Raw genomic sequence first — 10,671 nt, forward strand, 5'->3', positions numbered from 1 at the left:
GCAGAGAACTGTGTACCTGAGGAGCAGCACCCAGCTCAGGTAAGGCGGAGGCCTGGGGCCCAAGATTGGGAGGGAGGGCAGAGTTGACCAGCTCCCTGGCTTCCAGTCTTTGCAGAAGGTGGGTTCTCCCAGCTGGGGGAGGAGGGAGGGTGGGTCAGGGGTCCCCGCCCTGACCTGGTTTCCCACAGCTGGTACTGTGGGCCAGGGCTCTACCCCACCTGGTTACCAGCTGCAGAGGGTCAGGGTCTCCCCTTGGCCCCAGCCAGTGTTCCCATGGCTGGCTCTGCTGGGCAGGGCCCTGCCCCAGTCGGCTTCCAGCTGCGGTGATGGGGGTTCCCCCCCCATACCAGTTGGGGTTCCTGCAGCTGGCACAGTTGGTCAGAATGTCACGCCCCAGCCAACTTCCAGCCATGGGGATCCCTGTGCCTCCCCAGTTCCCTCCAGCCTTTGAGTGACTCCTAGCCTGAGTGTGACTCCCCTAGCCCTACACCCTTTCCAGCCCCTGAGTGTGACTCCCCCAGCCTGGGAGTGAGACACACACAGCTCCCTTCAGCCCCTGAGTATGACTCCCCAGCCCCCTCCAGCCCCAGGTGTGACTCTCTCCTAGCCCCTTAGTATGTCTCCCCTAGCCACCTGCAATATCTGAGTGATTCCTAGCCCCTCAATGTGACTCCCCTAGGTCCCTCTAGCCCGAGTGTGGGGTTTAAGCCGGGGGGAGCAGCTTTGGGATGGGTGTCTTTCCACCACCAGAATTCTGATTAACCATAGTAAATGTAGTGTTATTTTATTAGTATATTTCCCCTTTTCTATGAAATAACTATTATGAATATATAAACACGAGGGGGCACAATTTTATATTCTTGCCTCAAGTGCAAAATTAGCTAATTATGACACTGCCTCCTCTCCTTCTCCCTCCTCTTCCTCCCCTCCCCCATTTTTAAAATTCCCTTGATTCACAAACTCTTCCTGAATTGTCAAAATTGGTCCCTGTCTGGAAAAAGTTGGGAACCACTGTATTAAACTGATCAATGAGCTTACTAGATTTAGAGAGGCTTCCAATGACTATTTGGGCCTTTATTAAAACAGCAAAGTAGCTATTTTTCCAGTATCTGAGATTAATTACTTAGGATCTGTATGAGACCATATTCATTTATGTATTACCTATGAATTTTAGGTTTTACATTTACCTACTTGAACAATAAATCACTACAGATACTATATAAACAATAGATTAAAAAAGACGTAGGAAACGAGCAGTGAAGTACATTTAAATTGATGTAGAAAAACAGATGGCTTTGGTGATCAGAATGCTGTACCTCACTGATAGTCTCAGGGAAAAAAAGATCTAGAACACTGGTTGGAAAGTTTCGTCATAATTAATTTGAATTTACAACTTTGGACTGCTACATTAGCATTTTAACTTTCTTTTACAGGCCATCAATGAAAAGCTATTACCAATCGCTAAAAGCTAAACCAGTAGTGTATATTATTTATCAAAAATAAACCTATCACATCCTAGTTATATAAGGATGAACAGCAACAAAGGGTCCTGTGGCACCTTATAGACTAACAGGAAAGTTTTGAGTATGAGCTTTCGTGAGCACAGACTCACTTCATCAGATGCTTCATAAGGATGAACAGTTACACTAAGATAAAATGTGTTACAGCAATTTGCACGTTTGATGGAAGTATTTTTGTCCTAAACTAGAGTTTCATGGTATAAATGTTTGGAAAAGCTCAGGATCTTCACTATTACAGGCTATACGACAGTCAGAAATCTGAGTAGATTCAAAACAGTGCCACTGAATCTAATTTGCCTTTTGGAAGCTGCCACACACGTACCATTTGTTTAACGTTTCAGGACAGCTTCAACATTGCCGCAGTAATCCTTCCACTGATGGCCAAATGCAGCATTTGAAGCTTTCTATCATATGCAATGTAACCTCTACAATGACACAGGCTGGACAAGAGGAAAGCAAAAAACCTGGAGACCTGAGAGTTGGGTTGGAAACAGGAGGGATCATGGGCTATAAAAGCAGAGAAAAAAGAGGAACTAGGCAGAAATGGGGGGCAAAAACAAATCAGTATCTTAGGTGCCTATATACAAATGCAAGAAGCATGGGTAATAAGCAGGTAGAACTTGAATTCCTCTCTCTCTCTCTCTCTCTCTCTCTCTCTCTCTCACACACACACACACACGCACGCTAAAATTGGTATCACTGAAACTTGGTGCGATAATACGCATGATTGGAATATTGGTACAGAAAGGCACAACTTACTCAGGAAGGATAGGCATGGTAAACAGGGAGGAGGTGTTGCCTTATATCAAAAATGTGCACATCTGGACTGAGGTGGAGATGGATGCAGGAGACAGACATGTTGAGAGTCTCTGGGTTAAGTTAAAAGGGGTACAAAACAAGGGTGATGTTGCGATAGGGCTCTACTACAGACCACCTAGCCAGGTAGAAGAGGTGGATGAGACTCTCTAAACAACGAACAAAATTATCCAAAACAGTGGACTGGGTGGCAATAGGGGACTTCAACTATCCAGACATATGTTGGGAAACTAACACAGCGAGGCACAGAATATGCAAACAGTTTTTGGACTGCATGGGTGACAATTTTTTATTTCAGAAGGTGGAAAAAGATACTGGGGGGGAAGCCGTTCTAGATTTGATTTTAACAAATAGGGAGGAACTCATTGAGAATCTGAAAGTGGAAGATAGCTTGGGAGAAAGTGACTATCACATCAGAGTTCAGCATTCCAAGCAGTAGTGAAAGGGAGAACAGCAAAACAGAGACAATGGATTTCAGGAAAGCAAATTTTGGTGAACTCAGAGAGCTGGTAGGTAAGGTCCCATGGAAAGCAAGATTAAGAGAAAAAACAACTGAGGAGAGTTGGCAGTTTTTGAAAGGGACATTATTAAAGGCCCAAAAGCAAACTCTATTCCTTCATAGGAAAGGTAGAAGGTATGGTAAAAGACTACCTTGGCTTAGCCAGGAGATCTTGCATGACCTCAAAATCAAAAAGGAGCCATATAAAAAGTGGAAAGCAGGAGGAATTACAAAAGATGTATATAAAGCAAAAAATGCATTTATGCAGGGACAAGATTAGAAAGGTGAAGGCACAGAACGAGCTCAAATTAGCTAGAGACAAAGGATAACAAGAAGTCATTCTACCAATATATTAGAAGCAAGAGGAAAACCAAGGACAGGGTGGGCCCATTACTCAGTGAGGAGGGAGAAACAGTATCAGGAAACTTGGAAATGGCAGAGGTGCTTAATGACTTCTTTGTTTCGGTCTTCACCCAAAAAAAAACGATGCAGAAATGCCTAATATAATGCATGCTAATGGGAAGGGGGTAGGTTTAGAGGATAAAATACATAAAGAACAAGTTAAAAATTACTTAGAAAAATTAGATGTCTTGCTATAACACCGGCTGCCTGCTTGAAGACCCACGTGGAGCTAGCTGCCTTCTGCAAAGAAAAGTGAGTGTGGGTTGGAGGGGTGGAAGAGGGGGCTCGGGGTGCTTGGCTCAGGTGAGGGACAGGTTAAAAGCAGGGGGCTGGTTGTGCCTGGCTTTGTGGGATGGGAGGGGCTCGGGCAGGCAGGCAGCCAGCTTTTGGGACTCGCAGTGCTTGGACAGCTGGCCCCAAAAATCGCAGGATTCAGGAAGCTTGGGTTGGTGGCTAGCCCCAGCAGCGCGGTGCTCAGGTGGTTCAGGCTGGCGCGTGGGCAGCTGGCCCCAGCAGGGCAGGGCTCGGGCAGCTTGGGATGGCAGGTGGAAGGCTGGCCCTGGCAGCCCGGGGCTTGGGTGGGCAGCCCAGACAGCTGACCCACAGCTGGGGCAAGTGGCTGGGCAGCTGGTCCCAGCAGTGCATGGCTCAAGCAGCTGGCAGGAGGGCAGTTGGTTGGCCTGGGTGGCTGGCAGGCAGGCGGGTGGGCGGCTGGCCCCAACAGCTTGGGGCTTGGACGGGCACGTCCCAGGCAGGTGGGTGGCTGGCATCGTCAGCTCTAGCAGCTGGCACAGGGCTCAGGCAGCTGGTCAGCTGGGTCTATACCAGGCACCTGCAAGGGGCCAAGAAAAACTATTTGTGTATATTTTTAATTTTAAATAATATTTTTATATCCAGCCTTTGTGTTTATTTTAAATTACGAATTGAATTTTTTGTTAAAAGTGGGGCTGGAAGATGGTTAAGAAGCGGGAGGGCATGAGAGTTTCTCAAAAATCAAAAGCAGGGCGTGATGCTGAAAAGTTTGGGAACCTCTGATCTAGATGGCGTTTGGTCGTGCCAAGAGGGCAAGAAACTGGACTCAATGACCTCGAGGTCCCTTCCAGTTCTAGTGTTCTATGAAATGACATCTCACAATTGAGACTGGCAGACCACTATGGTATTTGGTAGCCTGAGGCACAAAACTCAGTACTATCTTCAACCGATTTTGGGCAGGTGAAAGCATGGGGGTAGGCCTCTATATATGAATTAAAGTCCCTAAAAAACCCACTTCTACAAAACCTCTAAGAAACCAAGCACTGTATCAGGCTGAAATGCAGTTTGGAAAGTTAATATTTACGTAGCAACTAAAAACAGCAAAACATACAGATGAATAATGGTGTAAATATGATCACAGGGCACCTCTATGCTTGTGCAGTTCCTGGCACAGGGTTTCTCAAACTGGAGGGATACAAATGATCAACGTCCACCCCAAACCTCCCTTTGCCTCTGGCTTTTATAATGATTTTTAATATATAAGAAGTATTTTTAACTTGGGGAGCAGGGACTGTTGCACTCAGGGCTTGCTATGTGAAAGGGTCACCAGAACAAAAGTTTGAGAACCACTTACCTAACACAACAGGGCACAACAACTTATTTCTGCTTTTAGGTCCCTCCTCCTATCATCCGCTTAAATCTACAAAGAATATTATATTTAAGCTGTTAGACAAGTTTATTTTACCTGCACGCCTGGGCTCACTGGGACCGGGTACATCATATTTGGTGCAAAACAAACAGGCTGAGTATACACAGGAGTTGGCTGTTGATGACCCACCATAGAAGGGCTAGGCTGAGCTTGTGGACGAGGTGAGGTTGGTGTAGGAGAAGGCTTGGGCTACAAATAAATGCAACAGTTCACTGGGGTATGCCACACATGCCAGTTTTATCTACATTAGAAGTTTATTCATCGAGGTCAGATAGGAAAAAGACTGAAAGAAGAAAAGTTTATCAAGATTTTAAGACTCTGAAGGCTAGTGCTAGAGTTAGTGTTTTCTGACCCAGTACTGCGAAGGAGAAATGCTTGCTCCTTAGGCACTGGAGAACACTACAGAAATGATTTATTAGGTGAGCTTTCATGGGACAGACCCACAGTGGGTCTTGTCCCACGAAAGCTCACCTAATAAATTATTTTGCTAGTCTTTAAAGTGCTACTTGACTGCTTTTTGTTTTGATAGCGTATAGACTAGCACGGCTCCCTCTCTGTTACTACAGAAATAGTACACTATCCGAGGGAGAGGTGAAGACAAGGGCAAATCATGCCTTCACACTTCCTAGCAGCAGCAGTTTTCAAAGATGCCAGAGGCCCTCCCCTTGTGGTAGACTGGATGTAATATTCACAGCTGTTCCTTCAGTAGGAGGAGGAAACCTTTCAAAGGAAAGGTGGACTGCGTCTGGGCTTCCTGGCAATAGCACCAGCTAGAACACTGTTGTCAGTCAAAATCAAAATCCTGAAAGCCCTCTTAGGCTATCTGTGAATAAGATCCATTAAGTTAAATACTGTCTTTTGAATTCAGAAAAACATAATTTGGAACCAGTTCAGCCAATGGACGAGGGAGGGGGATGAGAGGACATATGTGAAGAAACACTTTTTTTTTTTTTTAAATTAAAAAAAAGACTATGCTACATCAGGGCTACATCTACACTAGCACAAAACTTCAAAATGGCCATGCAAATATCCATTTTGAAGATTACTAATGAGGTGATGAAATGAATATTCAGCACCTCATTAGCATGCTGCCAGCTATGGCTCTTCGAAATTGCCGCTTTTCGCTGCCGTGGGGCTTGTCCAGACAGGGGTCCTTTTCAAAAGGACTCTGCCAACTTTGAAATCAGCAGATAGGAATAGGGGGATTTCGAAGTTGGCAGGATCCTTTTGAAAAGGACCCCCAGTGGATGAGCCCCACAGCAGTGAAAAGTGGCGATTTCGAAGAGCCACAGCTGGCAGCATGCTAACAAGGGGCTGAATATGCATTTCAGCACCTCATTAGTAATCTTCAAAATGGCTATTTGGATGGCCATTTCGAAGTTTTGTGCGACTGTAGACACGGTCTAGCTATAGTCTGTTTACTGAAATATAGTGAACCACTTTCAAAATATGTAGCAGCAACGAAGGGTCCTGTGGCACCTTATAGACTAACAGAAAAGTTTAGAGCATGAGCTTTCGTGAGTGCATCTGAAGAAGTGAGTTACCTCACGAAAGCTCATGCTCTAAACTTTTCTGTTAGTCTATAAGGTGCCACAGGACCCTTCGTTGCTGCTACAGATCCAGACTAACACGGCTACCCCTCTGATACTTTCAAAATATGCTGTGGTTTGATACACCAAAACTGCTGTTCTTAAAAACCCTGATAATTAATCCGGTACACTGTTAAATTATGAAGGAGACCTGGTCAGGGACACCCACGGTATGTCTACATTTAAAAATTCCACAGCAGTGCTCATGTAGCACTTAAGCATAGATACTACAGTAAACTCTTCCACTTCTGGCAGCTCTGGGACTCAGAGGTTGCTAGATACAGTAAAACCCCAATAAGCACGATTTCAATTTGCACTGAACTCGCATTAACATGAGTTCAGCGCAAACTGAAAGGAGCACAGCTCTCTGCTCCAGCCCCCAGTTCCCCCAGCTGAGGGAAGCCACACTGAAACAGCTGTCTCCCTGCTGGGCTCCCCCAGGTGGGGAAATCAGGCAGGCAGACAGACAGCCGTTGTGGCGCGGCTTCTCCCTGGCTTCCCCCAGCTCCCACAAGCCCAGGAGAGACAGGAGGCAGGCTGCCACCTGGTTCCTGGCCCCCTGCCCCCAACTTGTGCAAAATCTGAGTTATGCAAGGGTGCACAGAGGTACAGATCTCACATAACTGCACATAACTAGTGCAGTCAAATATTCTGGATAATAGAGACTTATACCTAGCAATGCAGAACACTAAAGAAAAACAAGACTAGATATTAAGAAACAAGCAAAAATGTCTGCAGAGTACTTTATTACCAATGTTAGTATTGTACACTGTAAACTCATACTGTCTGATTTATTTATTTGTATGTACTTTCACGCTACTTTACTTATGGGGGGGTGGGTCTAAAATTTACTCATACTTAAAATACCAGTTAATTTGAGAGTTCCAGATGACAGAATGCCACATATGAAGGAGTTTACTGTACTTACACCAACAGGAGGGCATCGCCCACTGGCATAAGTATAATCCACCTTCCTGAGAGGTGTTATCACTATTTACAACACAGGTTGGGTTAAGCACAGCTACACTTCTCAGGGGGTGGGATTTTTTGTTTTTTTTTTCCAGCCCTGAAAGCCATAAATATATAAATGCATACTTCCAGTGTAGACCAGCCCTCAGACTCAACTTGTAGAATACAGTGTATTTGACCCAAGTCTAAAAAGAAAAATTATATTATGTACTTCGCAATTACTTGACAGACTGCATGTCACCACATATCACTTAATATGACCACCAAACTTACCTGAGCAAAAGATCGAGGGTTGAATTCCTTTGCATTGGGATTAAGCGTTGATTTCCTAACTTGCCTAGACACAAAAGCACAAAGGATTTGAAGTTCAGAGATATTCCTTCACGTAGAGTTCCTCTGAACTCTTCCACAGTTCAAGTTTCAGTTATTAAAAAATCCTATCTCAATATAAAAATATTGCCAAATTAGGTTTATAACTAAGATGACCTTTGGGAAACTAAGGGGCATACGGCTAATCACACTACATGGAAAGAATAAAAAGTTAAAAGCATATTTTTGATGGGGCTTAGTCCACTAAGGGACAAAGGGACAGCATTCAGATAAATGAGCACAGGATTAGGTATTAGGAAGACCATTGTTCTAGCTCTGCCACCATCTGCTTTGTGGCTTTAGGAAAGTCATTTCACTTCTTCCTCAGTCTCTCCATTTTAAAATGGAGACAATACTTACCCACATAATGTTGCAAAGATTAAGTCCTATATAAATGTTATTCTCCCCCCCACCCCCAGTGGCTCTTCCTTTTGCAGATAGTACACCAGACCTGCTTTATTATGAACACAATTACTTACTCTGAGGTATCTTTTTTCTCTTCTTTATCCTCTTTATCTTGTTTAGTTCCAGGTCCAGAGGTCTGTACACCCTGAGAGGTTACCTCTGGTCCTCGCTTTTGCTCAGAGCTATTACTAGTTGATGGAGAAATACTGGGACTATTTGATTTGCTAGTGCCACCATTAGAGTTCACATTACTGTTGCTTTCAATGACAGGTTCTTTACAGTTTGATTCTGTTTTCTCTTTAATCACATCTCTGGATTTTTCACCTTCTCGATTTTTGTTTAGCAGTTGATCCACTGTGTCTGGGGTAGAACTTGGCTGTAACTGAAAACACAAATAATTAACACTTTTGGTAAATACCCCCTGTGCAGGGACACAGAAAACATATTATTTACTACAAACAATACTTATGCAAATCAGAAAAGAAAAAATTCCGTAAATCATTCAATTAAAATAAAATTTCAGGATCCTGCAGCATGCATGTTTCTCTACTAAAACCAGAAATAAGCACACACGAGATGGGTGTATAAACTTAAGGAGGCATAGAGGAACGAAGCAATTTGATAGGATTGAAGATGCTTCTGTCTCATTTTCTAATCAACATGCAAATCATGCTCGAACCTAAGTAGTATTACACTGTTCAACGCAACATTTAATGATGAGATAATTTAAGAAGCCATTTTTGCCCTGAGAGCTAAAAGGTTCAATTAAAATGTTTTAAGTTAGGCAAACTATTAGACATATCATGGTATAGCTGCTTTTGGGATTTACAGGTTCTATGAGAGGGAAGATATGAATCATAGCTACACCACAGTAGTTATATGCCCCAAGTGCTCTAACAATTTACAATAAGAGACAAACAGGTTCCAACGTAAACTATCTGTATTTTACATGTGCTCAATATTCTGAGACACGTAAATACAACACACAAAATTAAGGGGGGGTCAGACTGACTTTATATTGGCTTGTATCATAATCTCATATCGATGTTTGTTTGAGTGACATTCCAGCGTACTCATTAATTTACATACATAATTTACATACCACCCTTTTCCTATTAATAAATATGCTCAACTCAACTGAAAACAAACTAAATGCACATCAATGGAAAAGGTATGTAATGCCTTTCATTCAATACCCATATGAAAGAAACTTACCCTAAAGTCGTTCTTAAATTTCTTTAAATCATCAATCTGTTTTCTGTGTTCTGAAACAACTGAAGATACACCTGCCAAATATAAGATACATATGAAAAGCACAAACCACTACTCCACTTAAAGCAAAATTCATGACTGGAGTGACGTTCGTAACATGAATATCAGGTTTCCAGGAATGAGAGATAATGCCTTTGATTTGGAAATTCTTTGTTGCTCCAACAGGAGTAAACATTCAGTGGCAATTCCAATCCAAAATACCATGTAAGAGAAAACGAAAAGCCCCAGGGACTGAACTGATTGCAGTTATCTAGGTATCCTTCAAATAAAGTTACGTTTTGTGATTTATCCACACACAATTTTTAAGTTAAAATCCAACCTCTGGAATCTTGAGCTCTTATAAAGAGGAAAGAATCAGTAACGTATCAACCTCCTGCCCATCTTACTAAACAAAGCAGAGAGAAGTAGAAGCTGCTCTGTATCTCAAGGAACTGCAGCCACTCACTCTTGTTTCCCCAAACTGAAGCAGTCTTGCTGGATTCTGCTTTCCCCACTCTCAAATTAGTTGTGTCAGATCCATGGCGTTTAAACCATTTGAAGCACAGGGCTGTTACTCTTTTTATGAAGATCACACAAAAAACAGCTTCTGTTCTTTATATTACTAGAACCCTACAATGGAATGACAGCAGGCCATAATGCACAATAAGGAACACACATGTTAATATAACATCAAGTTACAAATTTAAAATAAACAAGGAAATGCAAGTATTCTGACTTAAATACAAAATAATTTGGCCTGAAGAGCATTCCAAAGTACAACCTGTGTGCAAGTCAGCTACAAAAAAAAAAAAAAAAAAAGGCAGCCAACTGAATATTTGTGACTAGGTCAATTTTTTTTTTAATAACTTAATTTCTCCACTCACACATTACTCATACTTTTAAAAACTGTAACTTCTGCATTTCCCATTTAAATTTGCAACATTAATGTATATGTCTGTGTTTACTTTCTTCTTGAAAAAAGACAACAACACGCAATTGCTTGCTTTATTGTAGCTGTACAGGTCTGCAAAACTCACTAATTGCATTCTTAAAGCATATGCAAACCCTTACCAATGAAACCACTTTTTTTTTTTTGGCAAAGCCACAGATTTACACTACACTCCAGATACACGAAAATCTAGATTTAGAGCTATGGAGCTCTGCAGTGTA

The 10,671-nt window shown here is 42.6% G+C and overlaps 1 protein-coding gene across 10 annotated transcripts in view; it reads right to left on the bottom strand.

Annotated features, from left to right (window-relative positions):
• Positions 1–10,671, bottom strand: part of ATXN2 (ataxin 2) — an 83,612-nt gene that overhangs the window by 26,989 nt on the left and 45,952 nt on the right. For all 10 annotated transcript variants that reach the window (XM_075012934.1, XM_075012932.1, XM_075012933.1 and 7 more), the window contains 4 exons: positions 9,466–9,536; positions 8,325–8,632; positions 7,750–7,813; positions 4,955–5,107 (listed from right to left, as the gene is read on the bottom strand). In XM_075012934.1, the coding sequence (XP_074869035.1) occupies positions 4,955–5,107; positions 7,750–7,813; positions 8,325–8,632; positions 9,466–9,536 (596 nt within the window). The remainder of the gene's footprint in view (positions 1–4,954; positions 5,108–7,749; positions 7,814–8,324; positions 8,633–9,465; positions 9,537–10,671) is intronic.

The sequence above is a fragment of the Carettochelys insculpta genome, chromosome 18 (genome assembly GCF_033958435.1).
Source record: "Carettochelys insculpta isolate YL-2023 chromosome 18, ASM3395843v1, whole genome shotgun sequence".
Classification (NCBI taxonomy): Eukaryota; Metazoa; Chordata; order Testudines; family Carettochelyidae; genus Carettochelys; species Carettochelys insculpta.